Raw genomic sequence first — 21,645 nt, 5'->3', positions numbered from 1 at the left:
CCAATCGTTTGCTTGGGCTTTTTATTGCTTAATCTCTCAGCACTGATTCAATTCATTAGTGAGTTTCTTCTTTGGTGTTGGTGGTAGTTTTACAGCATTCTACATTCTCCTTTTTCCCTAATGAGAAATAAATGGTTCAATTTATGAAGTTTAAGTCATTTTTTTTCAACATATAGATTTAAAGCTGCTGTCAGCAACTTTTAAGTGGACACGCGTAACTTTCAAATACAAGCAAATGTCACTTATTTATTGACTCTTTGTGGAGTTCTGATTGGATAGAATGTTGAGAGTGACCGAAAAAAAACAAAACGCTTTTTTACTGACAGCAGCTTTGAATTCATTTGTTGAAATGCAGTTGTTTTTTAGCTACACTTGAATTATTGTAATTTGTTCCAGATGTTACCTGCATGTCGTCGTTATAATAAAGAAACCGTCTCAACAAATGGCTCTTCTTAAAACCTTCTTAAGATCCAACTGTGCAAAATGTCAATTCTTCAAATGTTGGTCAGGAGTGTATTAACAGAAGAGGATTAAGACCACATGTGAAGATTGTCTTTGGAAACCAAAGTTTAACAAGCTACTTTTGTTTTCCTAAAATGGCCGACTTCTGAGTGGGCAGAGCTAATGGAAATATATTAGAAATGTGTTTGGAATCATGAGAGCAACACGTTTACCAAGTTTGGTTAAAATCAGAACAACCATGTGCGACGTAGACACGGAAAGACCCTAAAGAGCCCCGGGGATATGAACGGGTATCACGTGTTTCGCCTCTATGCCAAATTTCAAGGGTTTTTATGCACGTTAACTCCGGAGAAAAGTAATAATAATAATCTCAACAGGAAAAATAGGTAAAGAAAAAGAAAAAAAGGCCATCATTCTGAGATTTGGTCCTAATCTTTACAGCCATATTTATTTGTATATTGTTTGTTTCTTACTGGATTCCATCAAACGGTGAAACTGTGAATACTCTCAATACTTTTCTGCTGCTACTGTGAATAATTATACTCTTAAAAACTCTGTTTTCTTGTTTCACATCTTCGATTCATCGCTCTTGTATTATATTGTATGTATATAGTGTGACTTTAATTATGAAGGGATTGTGGATCATGCAGGTTATCAAATGAGCCGGTCCCTACTCTGATCCTTCTCTGTGCCACTAAACTGAAATAAATACACAGTAAATGGCAGAGATTATTTCAACAGCACAATTTATTGCTTGGGTTCGATTCCTCTCAGAGCCAGATCAACGCGTTCAGACACAAACCAACGTCTAAACCTTTTCTCTTTTTTTTATATGTTACATCTTTGAAGAAACCACTGCGACGCCATCTTAGCCGCGGCCGCAGTTTAAAAATCCACTCCAAAAACACACACACCACACGATCACCACTTTGCATAGGTGGACTCTGGGAGAACAATCAGTGGAGCACAGCACAGCACAGACACCATTACTGCTGCACGGAAGCTGCATTTGCTCGAGACAAAGAACAGATTATCAAACGCACAATACTACGTGTCATTATAAAGGATTTAGTGATTTATTAAATCAAGTCTTTGTATCATCTGTACAACAAAGAAACAACGGTACATTGTACTGTCTGCAGTTTTCTCTCACCTGTGGGTCACTCTACACAAAGTCGGGCGCGGTCGCGACGCGGCGGCTCAGAAAAAGGTAGAAAAGATCGAGTCGTCACTCGCTCACAGGTCAATGTGTTGTTTTCAGTGGCTGCACATTTTGTGGTGAATCCACTCATCGTGTAGGAGAAGCTTCAAGAGCACGAGAAGGTTTAGTAACGCACTACTTTTTAAAAAAACGTAGAACTAGTTTTTTTTTTTAGTGCTTAAAACAGCAAGAAGTGAGGAAGATTAGGCAAATACACTTTAACACGACTCTGTGGAGAACAGTGTGATTCTCTGCTCTCGTCCTTCTCACGTTTATCTTTTTTTAAAAGGTTTTTCCAGGACCACGACGGGGGGGTGGGGGTGAGGGGGGAGGAGCTTCCGCTCAATGTCCAGACACGGTGAGGTGCTGCATCTTCTTGGCCGCTTCTTCGGACACCACCTTGGACGTTTTCTCGGGACTGGGAGCGGGACTGGGCATCGGGCTGGGATTTGGAGTGTTTGCCGCACTGTTGGGATAATCCCGGTTCCCGAATATGATGCTGCCCACTCGCACGTTGGTGGCGCCCACTTCGATCTTCAACAAACGGGAGACAACGCAGCAGTGAGAACATGCAGTAGCACTTTATGACGTTGAAATTTAATCATGGAAAAGTTAGAACTGGACGAAGCAGGAAACGCTCGTTTTTTCATTTGAGCACAATATCGAAAATTGGGGAAAAATTTGAACATTTTATTTTGAAAATCAAATTTCTAATTTCTTCAAAATATCTTTTTTTTTGTTTCATTTTGAAAAACAAATGAACGAATGATCCACAGAATCTTCCAGGTCACGTAACTTCAAAAACTGGTCAAAACTGGACAAAATGGGAAACACTGCGCGGTACGGGAAAATCAGTTTTTTCATGTTTCGTTTCATTTCATCAAAAAACAAATGAAAGAATGACAAGTAAATTCATTTGAAATAATCGAGATTCAATTTTGACCCAAAATAATCGCGATCATTACTGTTTGTTTTTCCCATAAACGTTCAGCATTCAAAAGTGAACGAGAAGCATTTCAGTTGCAAACGTGTGAGTCGGTCAAACTGTTAAAACCCTTTTCCACCTATGGTCCCAGCTCAGCTCGCCTCGCCCCGCCCCGCCCCGCCCTGGCACAGCACGGCGTGATCAGGTCGGTTTCCCACTACAATAATAGTATGGGCGGAGCCATCACTGCACGACTGCATGAAACTGCTGTGACTTTGTTTTACACAAACGAGTGACGAGTGACTTGTAACGCAGTTGTTTTCATTGTAACAGAATCACTAGAATCACACAACGATTGTTAAGTCTTTTTAACTGAGCTACAGTTCGGCTTCATTCTCGTGTCTGACGTCACTTCCTGTGATGGCGCTCTGACCAATCAGTGGACGTCTAGACGTATAGTATCGCCTCAGCTCGCATGGAAACTCGCCAGAGCAGGTAGTGGAAACACAACCTAACCGTGCCGAGGCGAGCTGGTGGAAACAGGCCATTAGTGACTTTTCTGGCAAAAACCATTTTTAAACGGCCCAGAAACGCTATCTGGGGGGCAATAAAGACACTTTTATCATTCTGTCACTACGGCCAAAGCAGCACCCACTGTTTATTTATGTTGAACATGAAGTCTTTGAAGACTTTGCTTAACTAAACTAATGAGTGACCTGCACAGAGAACAGTGTGTGTGTGTGTGTGTACCAGGATGTCTGAAGGTTTAGTATTTAAATATCACCGTCACGAAGAGTGAAACTCACCGCGTGTTCAAAGTCCGTGGACATGCCCATGCTGAGCTCTACCTCCTCCACGGGCAGCTTCAGACCGTCACACAACTCCTGCCTCCGACTCAGCAGCATCTGCCAGAGAAGAGGAGCACAACGTGGCCGAGTTTACAACATATAACAATAATAATAATAATAATGATAATGATCATTGCTGACAGTAGAGTTTAATACACCAAAGATCGATGTTCAAGACAGAGACACGGCTGAATAAAACATGAATGTCTAAATTGTTGTCACTGCTGCATGTGCTGGATTCTAAGTGGTGTTAATTAAAAAAGTTCAAGCATTACAAGGAATTACAGCTCGAGCAAGAACTTAACATCCAACATTCAAAATAATGTCGAATTTCTAATAAAAAGTTCAAGATTGAATTTATTGTCGTTTCAGAGGAAACAAAACACTGTTTCTCATGAGTAACGGCAGTGCGTTAAAATACGCTTAAAAATAAATAAGGTTTGTCCAGAGAAGTTAAAGCGGAGACGGTAAAGCAATCTAGAGCTGAAACAATCAAATGTTTAATTGATTATTAATTATCGCTTACTAAATTAATCGACAACTATCTTGATAATCAATGAATCAGTTTGAAGCTTTTTTCATGATTAAAACAAGATTTCCGATTGTTTAAGCTTCTTAAATGTGAATATTTTCTACATTCAAAGTTGATCATTTTGGTTTGTGGACAAAACAAGACATTTGAGAACATCATCATTTCCAGGTTCGACAAACACCGATCAACATTTTTAAAGGTTTTCTGAGATTTTAAACGATTCATCGAGAAAATAATCGACAGATGAATGGATGATGAAAATAATGGTTAGCTGCGGCTCTGATCATTTGTACCTGAAAGTCTGGGTTGGGGCCCAGCGTGAGGTTGTAGCCGTAGCGCCCGATGGTCATGAGTCCTGAGAAGTGCAGGGCGGAGCACTGGGACACGATGTGCTTCACCGTGGTGACCGTCTCCTCCGGTGGGAGACCGTGTTTACCTGCGACCGACACCAGACATTTACAACAGTAACAGTCTGTCGTCATCACTTTACTGCTTTTAAATTACGACACTTACTCTGTTCTCCACTGGTGTTGATCTGCAACATGACCTTTAACCTCTGCACGCCGGCTCCCCTGAGCCGCTGCCACGAGCTGTTGACCTTGTCCGCCAGTTTGGCCGAGTCCACCGTCTCCACGAGGAACAGGTTTGGCACCGCTGGGGACCAGAAGAACAAGACTCAGTGCAAACGTTTGTTTTTGTGTATTTTTGTTTGTTTTTGTGTAAACGTGCAGCTTCAGAGAGACGCTCACACAAAAGTTTGTTTTTGTGTATTTTTGTGTAAACGTGCAGCTTCAGAGAGACGCTCACACAAAAGTTTGTTTTTGTGTATTTTTGGGTAAAGGTGCAGCTTCAGAGAGACGCTCACACAAAAGTTTGTTTTTGTGTATTTTTGTGTAAACGTGCAGCTTCAGAGAGACGCTCACACAAAAGTTTGTTTTTGTGTATTTTTGTGTAAACGTGCAGCTTCAGAGAGACGCTCACACAAAAGTTTGTTTTTGTGTATTTTTGGGTAAACGTGCAGCTTCAGAGAGACGCTCACACAAAAGTTTGTTTTTGTGTATTTTTGGGTAAAGGTGCAGCTTCAGAGAGACGCTCACACAAAAGTTTGTTTTTGTGTATAGGTGCAGCTTCAGAGAGACACTCACACAAAGTTTGTTTTTGTGTATTTTTGTGTAAAGGTGCAGCTTCAGAGAGACACTCACACAAAAGTTTGTTTTTGTGTAAACGTGCAGCTTCAGAGAGACACTCACAAAAGTTTGTTTTTGTGTATTTTTGTGTAAAAGGTGCAGCTTCAGAGAGACACTCACACAAAAGTTTGTTTTTGTGTATAGGTGCAGCTTCAGAGAGACACTCACACAAAAGTTTGTTTTTGTGTATTTTTGTGTAAAAGGTGCAGCTTCAGAGAGACACTCACACAAAAGTTTGTTTTTGTGTATTTTTGTGTAAAAAGGTGCAGCTTCAGAGAGACACTCACACAAAAGTTTGTTTTTGTGTATTTTTGTGTAAAAAGGTGCAGCTTCAGAGAGACACTCACACAAAAGTTTGTTTTTGTGTAAAGGTGCAGCTTCAGAGAGACACTCACAAAAGTTTGTTTTTGTGTATTTTTGTGTAAAAGGTGCAGCTTCAGAGAGACACTCACACAAAAGTTTGTTTTTGTGTATTTTTGTGTAAAAGGTGCAGCTTCAGAGAGACACTCACACAAAAGTTTGTTTTTGTGTATTTTTGTGTAAAAGGTGCAGCTTCAGAGAGACGCTCACACAAAAGTTTGTTTTTGTGTATTTTTGTGTAAAACGTGCAGCTTCAGAGAGACACTCACACAAAAGTTTGTTTTTGTGTATTTTTGTGTAAAAGGTGCAGCTTCAGAGAGACACTCACACAAAAGTTTGTTTTTGTGTATTTTTGTGTAAAACGTGCAGCTTCAGAGAGACACTCACACAAAAGTTTGTTTTTGTGTATTTTTGTGTAAAGGTGCAGCTTCAGAGCGACACTCACACAAAAGTTTGTTGACATTGCTCTTCTGTAGATGACCGATGAAGTGCCACTTGATTTCAGGGCAAGACTCTAAAATCTGGATGAGGGGGAAACGGAGCCTTGTGAAAATAACTCAGAGTTACAAATACATTAAATGAACTTGTTTTAAATGTATAAACTCACCAGAGGATCTGAAGCTTTCTCCACAAGTTCATTAACCTGAAAGGAAATAAAAGACGAGTTCATTTTGGGACAATATGAAGATCTCCTGTACTTGATAATGAGCTTTAAACTTCACGTTGGTGCTTTGACGTGAGGAAAGTCTACAGCAGCGGTTCATTCTTACGTAGTTCTCTCCAAAGTTGCGTTGTCCTTGTCTGTAGGCCTCCACCACCATCTCTGGGGGTTTGGTCTTGCTGACAGCCACGAGGCGAGGCGGCACAGACGGCAGAGTCTGAGGAAGGACAAAGCAAGAGTCATTTTTCATCCGAGCATCTGTGTGGTGAGGTCTAGAGGAGGAGGAGTGAGTCAGAAAACAGTGATGAGGCTGCTGCTGTGTTCAGATGCAGTTACACACTCATCACTCATCTCTAATGATTCTCTAAGAGAGATGATTTTTTTTTTCCCTTCAGGACTTGGCTGAAGGCAAACGGACGTGACCGAGTGAAGCTGAAGACGTGACGGTGGATTCCCAACACTCACACACACAGTCTCTAGAGCTAGGTCTGAAGGATTCATCGACATTTTATTGAAATTGCACCAAAGCCGACGGCAATATTTGTTCAAGCCAAAGTGTGTGTCAAAATATCGTTGTATACACACTTTACTGTAAACACTTAAGAGAACTTCATAGATCTGCACAAATATCACACAGTAATATTTTTATATATGTTAAATAAACTCAATAAGTTCCATCTATCTTCTACCACTTTATCATCCACATGTTGTTATGGTGGGGGTTATGGTGGGGGTGCCCTGACATAGGGCAAAAGGTGGGGGTCACACCCTGGACAGTACACCAGTCCGTAGCTTTTGAATTTTCAAATATCACAAAGGGTCTCAGAGTTACGGTAATGAGAAGTAGACTACGTCTGCCACATGGCGAAGATATGGTGACAGAAGGGTTAGAGATGCATTCAAGAAACCTCTTCAATTCAATGAGTTGTGCAAACACACAAACTATAAACTATATGCTTAGTGCTGCTGCCACCCCATGATAATAGTTCCACCACAAATGAGATCATTGGAAGATTAGAAAATAATGTTTAAATATCCCATCACTACTGTGTTTGGCACTTAGAACGCCTAAGTACGCCCCTGCTAGTGCACACGTTTCGCCCACAGTGGAGTCAGCGTGGACTTTGACAAACGAACCGAACCATATGAGATAACAACGACTGAGCCGAGGCTAAAGCAGCTAACAAACAAAATAACCCCGTGTCCCCACGAACAGAACATCCACGCCGTAATGAGAGTGCCACCACCGGCGCAGCTGCTTCCAAAGGTTGAGCTGTTTTGGCAGCCCTTACATAACGAGTCGTGCCGCCGCGACACCGCGTCCCCGCGCCGCTTCTTCCCCTTTCAGGACCCGCCGCTCAGCAGCGACAGCCGCGGGGCTTCGTGACGAGCCCTGCCGGCCCGCGGTTACCTTAGGCCGCCGTGCCGCCGCCTGGTTCACCCGCTCCACCACCGACTGTAGCGCCTTCCTAATCTCCTCCGACATTGCCACTTTCCACATAACGTCACTCCGCGACGACACACGACGTCAAGAAGCGCGGTCCCGCGATGACGACAGCAGCCTTTCAAAATAAATGTCCGCCCGAAGAGGAAGTGAGTGCCCAAGAGGGCGCCCTCTATCGGCCCCTCCGCAGAAACGATACATTTTTATTTCAAATGTTTTTTTTCAAATTGATTCTAAAACAAACACGGCATCAAATTGTGTCTTTTAAATTATAAAGTGTACAATATGTGTCTATTGTACAACCATCAGCTTTTCTTTGAATTAACCTCCAAAATGATAACTACACAATATTAAAGAGCCCAATAGATGGTATTTATGGTACAGAGAAGTATTGCATAGAACATCTTTATTTAGTATTCTAATGGCTCTTCTGTGAAGAGTAATCGCAGGGTTTTTTGGTGTCATTTGCTACAAGAGTTAGATGTTTTATAATATCACCTCTGGAACACAAGCAGAATGTATGAACAGTGAGTTGTATTTGTTTTCTAAAAGCATCACAGCTGAGAGTTGTGGTCAGGACACAGGGAAACGATGGCTGTGACTGACACACACCAACATCAAGTCTTAGGTTTGTAACCAAGATCTTCATTTGCCTTTTATGTGTGAGCAGAAACACATGTACAGTACTTCTAACTTCTATTTCTTCCCTGAGAGATTAAATGATCATCACAGTTTTCTCTAAACCTCAGTAACACATGTATTTATGATCAGAGACTGTGGTAGAAGTCATTTAACTGGTTTTAAACATGACATCTGTAAATCACTTCACAGAACATTTGTTCAAAGGTGAAGTGCATAAGATTTACAGAGGTCTGTCGACAGATATTTACTATTTTAATTGAAATGTGTTTGTCAGCTTTACATAGTTCCTCCCTAGATGCCTCCAAATCCTACACACTAGCCCTTTAACTATCCACCTTTTTAACACAGTGTCAGATGTTTTTTTTTTCCACGATCACCAGTTGTAAAATAAGCTGCAGAGCTGCTGATTTAAAACTCACTGATGATTGTCGTTGAACAAAGTTAAATAAACATGCAGCAAACAGGACATTTAACTGCGAGAGATGAAATTCACAGTCATACCAGACACTAAACCCAAAAATACAAAGAGAAACTAATTTATTCACAAGAATACACAAATCAAACTAAAAAAAGATAATGAACCGGCTGCCAGTGGAGTTCAGACATCTGACCATTCAAACAGACAAGTGACTAAAAGTGAAAACCAAATGTAAAACGCTGTGGATCTTTCTCTTCTGCTTCTTCAGCACACTCCCCTCCTCTCTCATACTCGTTCCAGCGCCTCCAGCATGATGATGCTGTTTCCTCTGATCACCTGTGATAAAAATGACACCAAAGTTAGAAACAACACACTAACATTAACCTCAGAAAAGACTTCTGTAATGTTGTGTTGTGTGACACCCCAGGGCGTCAGAGGGGGCAAAAATACTGACCACCATGCCGATGACGTTCTGTTGACCTCCCGGCCCCATCTCCACAGAGTCATCCACCACCAGGTTCATGAAGGGGTCAAACCCTCGCAGGATGCCCTGCACGTGTCTGCCTCCATTCAGCTTCACTGGAAGACAGAAAAAAAGGACACAATATATGGTTTATTTTTAGAGCTGCAACTAACGATTTTTTTTCATAATCGATTAATCTGTCGATTCTTTTCTTGATTAATCGTTGGGTCCATAAAATATCAGAAAACCTTAAAAAATGCTGATCGGTGTTTGTCAAACCTGGAAATGTCTTGTTTTGTCCACAAACCAAGATGATTCATTTTTAACAATTTCTTTTTTACCCAGAGCAAAGAAATGAAGAAAATTCACATTTAAGAAGCTGAAACAATCAGAAATCTTGTTTTAATCATGAAAAAAAGCTTCAAACCAATCGATTATCACAATAAATGTCGATTCATTTAGTAATCGATTAAAAGTTTCAGCTCTCGATATTTTGGACCAAAACATGTGTGTGTATTACAAATCAAAATAAAAAGCTTAGAGTGGGTCATTGACACATGACTCACTGTTCTATCCACATCACTCCTTTCCCTTTGCAGTCCGACTCCAGACTGTGATACACTGCACAGGCACCTCCACCTCCAAGTGGTAATTGAGGTGTTGTGGGCGGAGGATGGCAGTCTGAGACACGCTTTAATCATCTACCTGCATCTTTAGCCTCATTCAGACCTGGTACCAACATCAATCCCGGCTGCATCTGCTGCTATTTTCCCCTCATAGTATCTCAACTATCTCACTTACTCTCATCATAGTCGACAGAAACAAGTCCTTTCCCCTGCTACAGTCTGTCCCTGCACTGAATGTGTTGGTCTCTACTGTCTTACACTGTTGAATGCAGCACTAAAGTCATCATTTCACTATGTACAGTGGATATGGTTGAAATGACAATAAAGCCCAGTTGACATGACATGTCCGTGTTTGCGAGAACAAAAAGTATATTTTTGTACAGCTTTGTCCACTCTCAGTGAGTTTGTCTATCTGACGCCAGTCTGTTTCAGAATGACAGAAAAAAAGAGGAGCTCAGTGATTCAAAGCTGCTGTAAATGGATAAATGAGATTTTAACCAATTAGAAACATAACGATATGACATTAAGCCGATTTGAATGAAATACAGCCAAACTACAGCTGATCAGACGATCTCTGACCTGTCCTAACACACTGCATTCATGCAAACACACACACACACACACACACGTGATGATGGTGTAGTATTTGAGGACACAACCTTCAAACTGTACAACGCGTCAGATCAAAACCCAGATAAACAGACTATTTGTTGAAACCGGCCCACAGAGAGCATTTGATTTAGATCTGACACAAATTATGGAATAAGAACATGACACTTTTAATAAGATCTACTTAAGTTGAATTAATGATTGCCTAGACTTGGTGTACAAACTACGGCCCACGGGCCAATCACGACCCTCTGAGATGTTGAGCGGCCCGCAGCTTCGGTTTGATAATGTATTATTTATGGCCAGGGACAGATTTTCAGACAAAAAACAAATAAAATAAAAAAATGGCGCTTCATCACATGTCACACCATTAGCTCAGCTTGTAAGGACTTGTGCTTAGAAATCCACCTGTGACAGACAGCTACACGCACTCGTATTATGTTATATTATTATGTTATTTGACTCCAGATGTGGAAAGAAGGGCATTTTTCCACTCCTGGCAGCTTAGACTTTCATTTTAAAATGATAATTGTGACCATGAAAATTACATTTCTATTAAACAGTGCAATTGTATGTTAGTGTTTAAAAAAGGGGGAAACACTATTAGCCCCTGGATATCTTCACATTATCAAATATGGCCCTCGTTAAAAAACAGTGTGGACACACCTGGCTTAGACAAATGTATTTACGACATTCTGAGAGGTTTGACATCGTGTATGAGTTTGTTGACCTAAGATTTAAGTTATTTTTTTGAATTTAAAGATCACATTTGCCATAGAAGTAATATACACTTCCACTTGTTGACAATGAAGCTAAGATGCCATTCAAACATTCATCTAAACTCTGTCTCATACTCACATGACAGCTTCTTGTCCATGAACCTGAGAAAGAAAAGAAAAGAAAAGAAAAGAAAAACAACATGAATGCGTTTCAGAGGCGGGTTTAAGACGAGCTAGCTGCTGTTAGCTCGTGATCCTTTGTAGACAACACGGTTTCATTTACAACACGGAATCGTTCCGTCACAAACCGGATTACTTAACAGTTGTGTGTTCAAAAACATAACTCACTTCTTTAACTCGGGAGGATGCGCTTTGCTCATCGTGGCTTTGTTTCGTGTGAACAGATAAACTCGCGTAAGCTTTTCGTTTCACAAACCCGCGGAAGGAAAGCGTGGATGGATGAACCGGATATGAAGAGGCGCACTTCCGCCGGAGACGTTCTCTCGCGTTAGTTCATTCCGCACAACGCCGCCACGAGGCCGGGAGGAGGCAAAGGTTTCGAACCCAGAACGTTCTCCGTGATGAGATGAACACAAGTTTTATCAAAATCTTTTTTGGGGGGGGGGGGGGTGTCTGTCCAACTTGTGCCTTAATGCTGCAGTAGTTTATTAACTGCACTACTGTTCCATCTATTGCTCAAAGACCCCGTAAAGTCAGATTATTCTTGTTTCTGACTTTGTCACCGCACAGAAACACATGTTACTGACCATCTTACCAAATTTAAATGGTCAAAAATCATCTACTTAAATTTTATTTTTATTAAATTAAATTTTAAATAAAGTGGCAGAGCTGGTTGTGTTTTCAAAGTGAAGACATCAGAGTGAAGAAGCATGTGCGGTTACTCACGAGATCACTGATCAGAAGACTGGAGATCAACTGTTTTCTGTCTTTTCTTCATAATTCTTTACTCCACGGTTGTATTTTTCACATGTTCACAGTCAAGAGACGTTTCTCAATGTCCTTTTCCACACTTCTTTACTTCCTTTCCTCTCTCCTTTTCTCCACTATCTTCTCTCCCTAATTTTTACTTCCTCTTTTCCTCACTTCTCTATTGCAGTTTTTTTGTTTATTTTAATAAAAAGTAATTCCATGCCTATGTTGGCTGAGATGGTTGTTGGGCCGGTGGGTTGCACTGCCTTGTATAAAAGTGCTCTATAAATAAAGTTGGATTTATTCATGTGGTGTATCCTGTTGTTTCCTCCTTTCTCTTGTGTATTTGTGCTGAATACGAGAAAAAAAGCTCACAAGAGCAATGAAGCACTGAGAATACACAGAAAAAGTCATGCAGGTGGTTAAATACAGGCAGAAGTGAAGAGGTCAGACATCTCTGACTCCACTAAAGCCAAAATAACACCAACACAGAAGCAGGCAGTAAATGTAAAGTGTGATGTCCTCAGTGTAGGATCAATAAAGTCAAATCTAATCCAATCTAATCTAAGATCCATTGACAGTGATGTAAAGCAAACTCACGCGACGTCCGTCTATAACGAGAAACACAGAGAAATATAGATTTGTAAACTTTGCAGCTTTAAATGAAAAGTTGCTCACGACCCGTTTGAATCACAATCTTTATTTTTGTCTTGACATGTGGCAAGAGTGTTTATATTCTATGAGACTTGCTATGAATAATCCCTCCAGATCAATCTAAAAAGCCACAAAACATATAGTTTCTTTGATGTAACAGTAATCATTGATAGTCGGTTGATATTGAGATACTCGTCTATGGAGAGCTTGTCATGGCCACCTGTGGATCAGGAATTCCGTAGTGATGTGATGATGGTTTCCAGGTCATCCTGAAAAAAAAACAAAAGAAGACAAATAAGATCATGAAAATCTTAAATTAGACCAAAAAAAAGGTTATTTTTGTTTATGTTAGAACGCAGCCTCACCTTGAGCTGCTGATTCTCTGTCTGAAGGGTCTCTATTTCGGCTTCAAGGTCCTTCTCAATCTGCTCTCTATTTTCTTTCTCGCTCTCTTGAATCGTGTCACATTTGGTCGTCAGCTCGTTCAGTTCCATCCTCAGCTCTTCGATCTCTTGCACCAGGAGGGGAAGCTGGATACATAAGACACGACATGACGACAACAACGTGTGAGAAAGTTCCACACGGTGTAAAAACAGTAAAATGGTGCTCTCTGCTGGACAACTAACAGAAAAGCAGCCTACAGGTCAGTAGATTTGTGTATGAGGCAGAAAGTAAAGGAAAAGTAGGGAAATGAGGACAGAAGGAAGTCAAGAAAAAGATGGGAACAAGATGGAGGTAAGAGGGAGGAATGAAGGGGGCAAGAAGACAAGAACTGAACCAAGATGGGATGTCAGGCGGAAAGTGTAAGAGTCTTCTAACTCCAGACAAATGTTGCCTCGGAAAACACTCAAGAAACTAAGAAGAAACTAAGAAGAAACTGAGAAGAAACTGAGAAGACACTGAGAAGAAACTGAGAAGACACTGAGAAGAAACTGAGAAGACACTGAGAAGGACACTCAGAAGAAATTTCACCTGTTTGTCCATTTGCTCCTTGTTCTTCTCAGCCAGCAGGGCTTTCCTCATCCCATAAGCCGTGCTTGTTTGATACAGTGTCTTGTAGGCCGCGATAGTCATTTGAATCTCATCTCTGATACACGCGAGCAGTTGTCCTCTCTCTGTACACATGACAATCACCTGCCTGATGATCTCATCTAGGAAAAAAATACAAATTAGATGGAGCATTGTGGACAAAGACGCCGACGCCGCAGTTCATACGATATGTCGCCTCCTTCTACTTCCAAAGACTGAGGAGGACATTTTGATGCATGCGCAGCACAACGCCATCCAGTCCGATTACAGTCCGACTAACCGTCCACATGCAGGGGTAATCGGACTACGAATTGCATTATCCAGGTGTGTTAGTCTGACTAAGACCAAGAAGCTCGAATTTAGTTGGACTACCGTGTTTACATGACATTAAGAAAATCAAATGACCGTGTTAGTCTGACTAACATTGGACTTTCAACCTGCATGTAAACAAAGGTCAAGTGAGGTCGCTCCAACTTTCCTAGTTGGAATCCCCCCCGCCCCCCCCCCCCAAAAAGAAAACTACAACTACAGTGATCAGTAGCATGTGAGCGTTCCACTCACCAAAGCACTGCGTGTAGAGCACCCTGCGGATGGGGCAGATGCCGACAGCGTGGGCCCTCTTGACCTGCAGCTTCGAGTCCAGGAGATGCTTTAGGTTCACGACATCTGCCGTTCTTCCAGGTGCATTGGACACGGGCTGCACCCACCGCAGGTTCCCCTTCATCCATGTCCTGCAACAGCAGAGGTTTATATTCTTTAAATGTTTACTTTCAACAACATTTCACCTGCACTTGTACAGAACCATACCTGGGTGGCAGGTGGTTGTTCAGAATGTCCTCAGTGTTCTCTTTAAGGAGCTCATTGGGGTCTGTCTTGGGTTTAGGTGGAACGTCAACAAACTTGACCGTGTGACCCTGCGGTGAAAAGCACGTCATGTTAGTTTCCTGAAAACATCTCAACGTACATACGTCTGTCTACACTGCAGGTCGGCAACGATCATACGATTAATCGATTACTCAATGAATCGTCAACTATTTTGATGCTCGATTAATCGTGTTTGAATATTTTTCTGGTGTCTTTTCTCCGTAATAACAGGACATTTTGACAGTTTGGGAAGCACTGATATAAACATTGTTAAAAATGTATGATAATATGATAAATAATGATAATGACTTTAATGATATTATTATTAGAATAATAAAAAGGTTTGATAATGTATGAAAAAGAAAAAAAAACATTTGTCTGTATATAATAATTATGAATTTTAATAAGATAATAAGTATGTTAATAATTATTTCATTATAAAATGTATGATAATTATGTATGGAAATGAAAACATGTTAAATTGTAAAAAACGTATGAATGAAATGTATGATAATGATTATTATTATTAGAATAATAAAAATGTATGAAAAAAGCCTGTAACTCTACATGGTCTTATTTTCTATTTTAAAACCCTCAATGAATGAATGAATGAATGAATGAATGAATGAATGAACTCACTCACCCTGGTGGAGGTGAACTTGTTTTTGCCGACCAGACCAGGTCTCTTGTACTTGAGCAGACTCTCGGGCGTCTGATCGGGCATGACCATGATGTTGTTCCTCTGCTGTGTCGGTGTATGAAAGTCTGCACTGACTCAGATCCACGCGCTGTCGTCGCTCCTCTCTTCCGTTTGCCTTTGTTTTGTTTTGTGCGTGAATCTTCCGTCAGTGACGCGTGAATAACATTAAAGCGTCGCGCGGGACACTTTCCTTTCATGTCGCGCCGCCGTCATATTTCAGTGACCCCCCCCCCCCCCCCGGCGTTTGGTTACACCACGATGCGGTCACGTGGCACAAGTGACCGCATCGGTCTTTTGGCCCACGGTGATCAGCCGCGGGCCAAAAGTGGTCCGCCAGCATGAGTATCTGGGCCTGCAGATGATTTCACAAATCTGATCTAAATTTGATTTGATTTCATATCAAGTTCAGAGCTTTTATGCTACAACAAATAATCTCGTATAAAATAGCTTAAAGGGAAGTATGTTAGCAGAAAATGACTTAAGTGGAAGTTGAAGTCCCTTTTTTTTTTAATATCACGTAAAAGTCTTAATAAAATTTTAGGACATTTACTGTACTTGAGTGTCAAAAATTATTTTCTGTTTTAGAAGTGAGTGAGCAGTAAGGCTTGAGCCATGGTGGCGCAGTGGTAGGGCAAGTTGTTGTTGTTTCAACTGGAGGGTTGTGGGTTCAATTTCCTAACTCTGCTAGTCTGTGTGTGGCGTGCTGGTGAGGGAAAGAGTGGTGAGCATGAAATAAACTCAAAAACCAACGCAAAATCTGATTCATTTCCCATAGACGCGTCACGCCACTGATCATATGTAAAGCATGTCCACTAAGGTTCATGTCTAACAACCCCTCAGGGGCTTTAAGTGTAGATTTACCCTCCACACACACACACACACCATATACAGTAAGTTAACACAACCAATATTTGCAAAAAAAAAGTTGGTCAGAGTTTTAATAATTTTGTCTCATTTAATCAATTTATTTTTACAAAAGACCTTGAAAAAAAGTGGAAGATTCAAAACCTATTAAGTCACTTCCTATTTTTAAATCACAGTAGTAGTTTGAAAACAGTAGTTTTTAATAATATCCTTCACACGGAAACTCACAAAAAGTCGCTGATCCACGTTCATTCACCAAACCGCACTGATCTCTCGTCACTAACACAAAAACAAAGGTCCCGTTCTTCTGCATTTGCATAGGTTACGAAAAATAACAATAACGTACAGATGCTGGAATCTCCAAGCAGCAAATAAACAGTGTAATGTTTATCTACATATTAACTGAAGAATGAGGCACTGGTATCCATTTAATACTTGATATTCATTCTTAATCAGAGGTGGTCGCAGGAGACCAGGAGCGCCACCAGGGAGCGACAAAAATAACCTTTAATTAATAAATGGAAGACTATGGGGAAAATGAACCCACGTCCTCCTTGATTTACAACATCACTTAACAGTTTCCTGAGGAGTTAATTATTAGTTATAGACGATAAAGCACAGCACATACGAGGGGACACCAGTGTGATTGACAGGCTGCTTTGAGCGAATCTTGATGGTTTGAAACGAGGACCCTGTCTTTCCCAGCGGAAGACCCTGACTGAATTAAAGCGACAGTGTTGATATTAAACAGGACTCATGCTCTCACGCTCGGTGAATGAACAAGCTGATCAAAGAAGAATTTCCCACGCGCCATCACTCTGAGCTTTTCAAGGCAAACGAGGTTAAACAGTGGCAACATTCAGAGTCTGCTGAGCATAGCCCTCCATGAGGCAGTCCTCCTCCACCCGCGCCCGCAGGTGCTCCTGACAGTGTTCTAGGAAGGAGCCCATGGCGGAGAAACTCTGCTGACACGGCACGCAGTGGTACGGCCGGTGCCTCTTTGAGCCCGGCAACTTGCACGTGTCCATGCCGTGTGTGCACACGCTGCACTGTGTCCTCTTCACGGACGACTGGTGGAGCTCGACGTGGTCCCTGAGCTGCCACTGCAGAGAGAAAACCTCTGCACAGGAGGGGCATGGGAACTCCATCTCTTCTTCCTCCTCCTCCTCCTCCTCCTCCTCTTCAGCCTCGTCCTCGTCTCTCCCCTGATCACTCACCTCGGCCTCTAATGTAGACACCTCACTGGGTCTCCCTGGATCAGCCTTAGCTGTTTTACTATCAGTTAGACTTGATTTAGCTTCATTTGGTCTTCTCTCTGATATCTCCTGGTCTTTGGCGTTACATCCTACAGACTGATCTATGTGCTGTCTGAGATGTGCCCGGAGTGACATGTGATGGAAGAGGACTTTGCCGCAGATCGGACATGGATGTCTGGATTGTTTCCGGAACGTTCCGACTGGCCATGGTTCACACGCGGTGGAGTTCTCTCTGCTGTGCTTCTGTTGTCTGTGCCTGGAGAGCCTCGTGGTGCTCCTGAAAACCATGGCACAAGAGCGACAGCTCAAAAGCTTCTTTTTGGATTTTTGCTTGGTCTTTGGCTCTCTGTTCACATTGACGTCTCGTGCTTTTCTCGTGTCCCCATCTGTGCGTTCTCCTTTGGTCCTTTGTCCCCGTGTCCCCTCAGCCTCGGCCTGTTGGTGGCGTTGCGGTCCGTCCTCGTTGTGGAGGCTTCTTGAACAGTAGTGTGACACACTGACGCCTCTGCTGCTCGGCCCTGGGGCATCTGAAGAATCAGAGCGGCTCGAGTCTCCCTCAGAAGGAGGAGCAGAATTATCTGGAAGGCTTCTGGCATCAGCTTCAACCGAGCAGGATGGAAGTTCAGTGCAGCCAGCCTGCTGATGCTGCAGCAGAGCTTGTTTCTGGCTGAAGCCTCTGCCACACGGAGCACAAGCGTAGAGACTACTGCACAGGACGTAAGGCTGGCGGTGAAGTGACTTGTCCCGCAGGCTGTCCAGAGTCCTGCATTCAGGACACGGAGAACCAAGCTGTAATTCTCCATGACAAAGTTCACATGGGACAGAATGACCATCACACTGATGTAACTGCAGGGAGGACCTCAGGGAGAACGTCAGCCCACAAGAGGGACACCGGTGAGGTTTGGGTAACGCGTGTTCAACTTCCTGATGGTTCCGCATATCAGTAACGTAAGTGAAGCCTTTGCCACATTCTGGACAAGCATACATGGCCAGGTGGGGAGTGTCTTCCCCCTGGTTTCGAGCGGGCTGCTTGGTCTCTGCCCGTGCAATGAAGTTGGCGAGCCGGGACAGAGTGTCTGATGGTGTCCTGGAGCGGCTGAACGACTCGGGGGCCCTCGCTGTGCTCCAGCTGATGCCATCCATCCTCGTCCTTCACCAAGCTTCTCCTGATTTGATGGAGAATTAAACAAATGTCAATAAACTTATAAATTACAAAAAATACAAGAGACAAAGGAAAAAGATTCTTACCAAAGTGGGGAGTGTAAGTCGCTTTGGATAAAAGCGTCTGCTAAATGACATGTAAAGTATGCAAAGGATACATCAGCCTGTTTTTATACATGTGTATACAAATGTACATGTAAGCATGTACATTTTCTGGTCTTCATAAACGGAGAGTAAAACAACAAATACCAACATCACAAACTGCCGATACTAATATCAGTCCAGTAGAGTCATTTTAGACCTGTTTGAACAATGAAGACTCTCTTCCCCTCTTTAATCCAGACACAAAACACACCTGTTTAAAATATCCTACATAAAATGCATTATTTTATTTATTATTATTTGTAAACACTATCATTTCAAGGCTTTCGTAACCACTTTATTTATTTACTTTCATGCAGGGCCAAACTCACTATCACTTAGTGATGTGTGTGGAAAACAGCTCATTCTACTACACTGGTTCACGCCTTTAATTAGACTTAAAGTTGAGGAATTACACGTATGTACGAGTTCTCCCTCAAGTGTAAAACATTAAGTTCTTAATCAAGAGGAAAACCAACTTATGTTAATGCGAAACCTGAGAGTGTGCATAACAACAGAAGTAGTTAGTTACCAGCAGTTAACCGAGTTTGTTCAGGGAACGAGCAGCGTGTCGTCTTATCGTGGGTTTAAAGTGAGGAGGTCACACACGCGCACACACGCACACACACACACACACACACACACACACACACACACACACACACACACACACACACACACACACCTAAACAAACAGGCAAGGTGCGTGTTTGGCTAACGCTAGCTCGAGGCTAGCTGCGCTAATGAAAGCTGACAAACACGCACTTCCGCTTTAGTGAGACGTCGTGGATACTCACTCCGGCTCCGGTCAGCAGGACTGTGGACACTGCGGCGGTGACTCGTCTCTGTGTTCGGTTCCGTTTCTTTGAAACACACGGACATTTTGACCGAGACCGACGGAGTGAAACAGAAGTTTAGTGACTCGGTTCAGAGAGAACAGGAACTGCCAAGGTCACTTCCTGTTACGTCACTCGTTAACCCGACTTGCTTTTATTAAATAAGGCAATTTTTTTTTCTTGATTTTCTTAATTTCTGTACGTTTTTATGCTGTATTTTATTGTTGTAATATTCTCTAGTCATCAAATGCAGTATATGTTATATACAAGCAGCACAGATCTACTGTTAGCTGCAACTAACAATGATTTTCATGATCGAGTAAAATATCCTTAAAAATGTTGGTGTTTGTAAAACCTGGAAATGACGATGTTCTTGAATGTCTTGTTTTTGTCCACAAAACAAAATGATTCACTTTTAATTATTTCTTTGTTATGTGGAGCATTCACATTTAAAAAGCTAAAACAATCTTGAAATATTATGAATTTAATCATCACAAAAGAATTCAAACCAATTAATCGATGATCAAAATAGTCAACGATTAATCAAGCAATTGTTTCAGCTCTCGAACAAAAGACTATAAAAGAGACAGATAACTGGAGACGAAAGAAGACAAAGTGTCCATTTGTTGTTTTCCGGCTCAAAGACAAACACACTCACACACATTTTGGCACTTGTATAACAATCGTTTAATATAAACAAAAGGTTTACATACAGCGGGAACTGTAATAATAATAATAATAATAATAATGATAATAATAATAATGATGTCATATTTCCTCTATGTCGGAGCTCTTTTAAAAACACACTCCACTGGCCCGGACAAGGATTTGGCAAACGGATGTTGGAACAGCTCACACACGTATGTCTGTGGACAAAGTTTGAAGCCTTTATGTTTGAGGACACGTGAGCTTTTTTGGACAGTGAACACAGCACGGCGTGAACAATGCCATGACGGTGGGAGAAGAGTGAGACACAATCAGCTGATGCACCTGAATAAAAAACAACAACTTTATGTCGTCGGAAGGCGTTCAATGACGATGTTTGAGCACACGGGTTCACACGTGGATTCAGAACACCAAAACACAAAGTGATCACAAAGAAAACAGGTAGACTGTAGCAATAGTTAAGACTAAAAAAAAAAAAGACATAATGTCAATAGAAGTAGAAGTATCTATAAAGTCACTCAGACTTCAACGTATGGTTGAACCACAACATTTCAGAAGGACTGAATTATTTGTCATAGTGAACGTCCAGGAATGTGCGATCGTGTTATAATTAGGGCTGCATCCATTCATCAACTATTTATTTTGCTCCAAATCAGAAAGAAATCATTAAAAATCATTTATTTTGGTTTGTGGACAAAAGAAGGCATTTGAAAACATCATTTTTTTAGTTTTGGGCAACACTGACCAATATTTTAATGTTTTCTGACATTTTATGGTCAAAATTATTGAAAAACATTAATTGATTATGAAAATAGTCGTTTAGCTGCAGCCCTAGTTATACCTAATAATCACTGGTACTTCAGGTAGATGCATAAAAGTAACACAACCCCACCACACACACATTAAAAAAGCAGTTGAACAAAAATGAACACAGCGAAAATCAAACCTAAACCTGAAACAAACAGAAAATAAAATACGCATTATAAGCATTTACACTAGTACATAATAAAAGCACCACAAATGAGCTGCACTGTGTTCACAGGTCGGACAATGCCGCTACGTGTCTTTCTGTACCAACGAGCATCAACATGGGCGCCTCCTCAATCCAAAATATCTCTATAAACTGTTATTCTACATCTTTTTATTACATACTGTTTCTTTTGTTTTTTTTTTTTAAAGTGGCCACAGATTTATAATTATAAATACTTCACACTCTTATCATCATAAGACCATTAAAAAGACAACTACGCTTTACTTTTTATGCATAAAATGTGAGTTATTTTGGTGAAAGCATCACTTGGGGCAAAAAGGTCGGGAATCAGGAGTCACCGGTCTCATTTTTGACTAAAACTGGGGAAAAATACAATAACATTAGAAAGAGTTTTCAGGAGACTGTCTGCTTTCTTGTCCAGTGTAATCACAACATTGGTGGTGCCTTGGAGACATT

The 21,645-nt window shown here is 41.5% G+C and overlaps 4 protein-coding genes across 6 annotated transcripts; all 4 read right to left on the bottom strand.

Annotated features, from left to right (window-relative positions):
• Nucleotides 1-1,516: 1,516 nt before the first annotated feature.
• On the bottom strand, nucleotides 1,517-7,756 carry plpbp (pyridoxal phosphate binding protein). The gene is made up of 8 exons (XM_058643919.1): nucleotides 7,588-7,756; nucleotides 6,286-6,393; nucleotides 6,123-6,158; nucleotides 5,961-6,036; nucleotides 4,482-4,622; nucleotides 4,262-4,404; nucleotides 3,395-3,493; nucleotides 1,517-2,197 (listed from the first exon to the last, which is right to left on the bottom strand). The coding sequence occupies exons 1-8, from the start codon at nucleotides 7,675-7,677 to the stop codon at nucleotides 2,006-2,008; spliced, it is 885 nt and encodes a 294-aa protein (XP_058499902.1). The 5' UTR covers nucleotides 7,678-7,756; the 3' UTR covers nucleotides 1,517-2,005.
• A 1,026-nt stretch (nucleotides 7,757-8,782) lies between these two features.
• snrpg (small nuclear ribonucleoprotein polypeptide G) lies at nucleotides 8,783-11,586 on the bottom strand. The gene is made up of 4 exons (XM_058641878.1): nucleotides 11,446-11,586; nucleotides 11,237-11,259; nucleotides 9,135-9,259; nucleotides 8,783-9,016 (listed from the first exon to the last, which is right to left on the bottom strand). The coding sequence occupies exons 1-4, from the start codon at nucleotides 11,475-11,477 to the stop codon at nucleotides 8,966-8,968; spliced, it is 231 nt and encodes a 76-aa protein (XP_058497861.1). The 5' UTR covers nucleotides 11,478-11,586; the 3' UTR covers nucleotides 8,783-8,965.
• A 1,125-nt stretch (nucleotides 11,587-12,711) lies between these two features.
• On the bottom strand, nucleotides 12,712-15,462 carry LOC131468837 (axonemal dynein light intermediate polypeptide 1-like). The gene is made up of 6 exons (XM_058643476.1): nucleotides 15,218-15,462; nucleotides 14,518-14,624; nucleotides 14,272-14,441; nucleotides 13,654-13,832; nucleotides 13,047-13,211; nucleotides 12,712-12,950 (listed from the first exon to the last, which is right to left on the bottom strand). Exons 1-6 carry the CDS (start codon nucleotides 15,302-15,304, stop codon nucleotides 12,909-12,911), a joined length of 750 nt encoding a protein of 249 aa, XP_058499459.1. The 5' UTR covers nucleotides 15,305-15,462; the 3' UTR covers nucleotides 12,712-12,908.
• Nucleotides 15,463-16,209: 747 nt separating this feature from the next.
• Nucleotides 16,210-19,652, bottom strand: si:ch211-148l7.4 (uncharacterized protein LOC563603 homolog). Of its 3 annotated transcripts, none has more exons than XM_058644201.1 (2): nucleotides 19,462-19,652; nucleotides 16,210-18,560 (listed from the first exon to the last, which is right to left on the bottom strand). In XM_058644201.1, exon 2 carries the CDS (start codon nucleotides 18,535-18,537, stop codon nucleotides 16,981-16,983), a length of 1,557 nt encoding a protein of 518 aa, XP_058500184.1. In that variant the 5' UTR covers nucleotides 18,538-18,560; nucleotides 19,462-19,652; the 3' UTR covers nucleotides 16,210-16,980. The 3 variants fall into 3 exon arrangements, with proteins under 3 accessions (XP_058500184.1, XP_058500183.1, XP_058500185.1); XM_058644200.1 differs by having other exon boundaries at nucleotides 19,494-19,651; XM_058644202.1 differs by lacking the exon at nucleotides 19,462-19,652 and adding an exon at nucleotides 19,229-19,441.
• Nucleotides 19,653-21,645: the final 1,993 nt, after the last annotated feature.

The sequence above is a fragment of the Solea solea genome, chromosome 11 (genome assembly GCF_958295425.1).
Source record: "Solea solea chromosome 11, fSolSol10.1, whole genome shotgun sequence".
NCBI lineage: Eukaryota > Metazoa > Chordata > Actinopteri > Pleuronectiformes > Soleidae > Solea > Solea solea.
This window is presented reverse-complemented; position numbering and strand designations above follow the sequence as displayed.

Bases quoted from the DNA above. Each gene is read 5' to 3' on its own strand.
- plpbp (XM_058643919.1), bottom strand. From the start codon at position 7,677: ATGTGGAAAGTGGCAATGTCGGAGGAGATTAGGAAGGCGCTACAGTCG. The intron at 6,394-7,587 runs GTAACCGCGGGC...GTCCTTCCTCAG, and splicing joins CGGCGGCACGGCGGCCTAAG to ACTCTGCCGTCTGTGCCGCC. The intron at 4,623-5,960 runs GTGAGTGTCGCT...TCTGGTCCCCAG, and splicing joins CAATGTCAACAAACTTTTGT to CGGTGCCAAACCTGTTCCTC.
- snrpg (XM_058641878.1), bottom strand. From the start codon at position 11,477: ATGAGCAAAGCGCATCCTCCCGAGTTAAAGAA. The intron at 11,260-11,445 runs GTGAGTTATGTT...TTTCTTTCTCAG, and splicing joins CATCCTCCCGAGTTAAAGAA to GTTCATGGACAAGAAGCTGT. The intron at 9,260-11,236 runs GTGAGTATGAGA...TCTGTCTTCCAG, and splicing joins CATGGACAAGAAGCTGTCAT to TGAAGCTGAATGGAGGCAGA.
- LOC131468837 (XM_058643476.1), bottom strand. From the start codon at position 15,304: ATGGTCATGCCCGATCAGACGCCCGAGAGTCTGCTCAAGTACAAGAGA. The intron at 13,833-14,271 runs GTGAGTGGAACG...TTTTTTTCCTAG, and splicing joins GCTCTACACGCAGTGCTTTG to ATGAGATCATCAGGCAGGTG. The intron at 12,951-13,046 runs GTGAGGCTGCGT...TTTTTTTTTCAG, and splicing joins CAGAGAATCAGCAGCTCAAG to GATGACCTGGAAACCATCAT.
- si:ch211-148l7.4 (XM_058644201.1), bottom strand. From the start codon at position 18,537: ATGGATGGCATCAGCTGGAGCACAGCGAGGGCCCCCGAGTCGTTCAGC.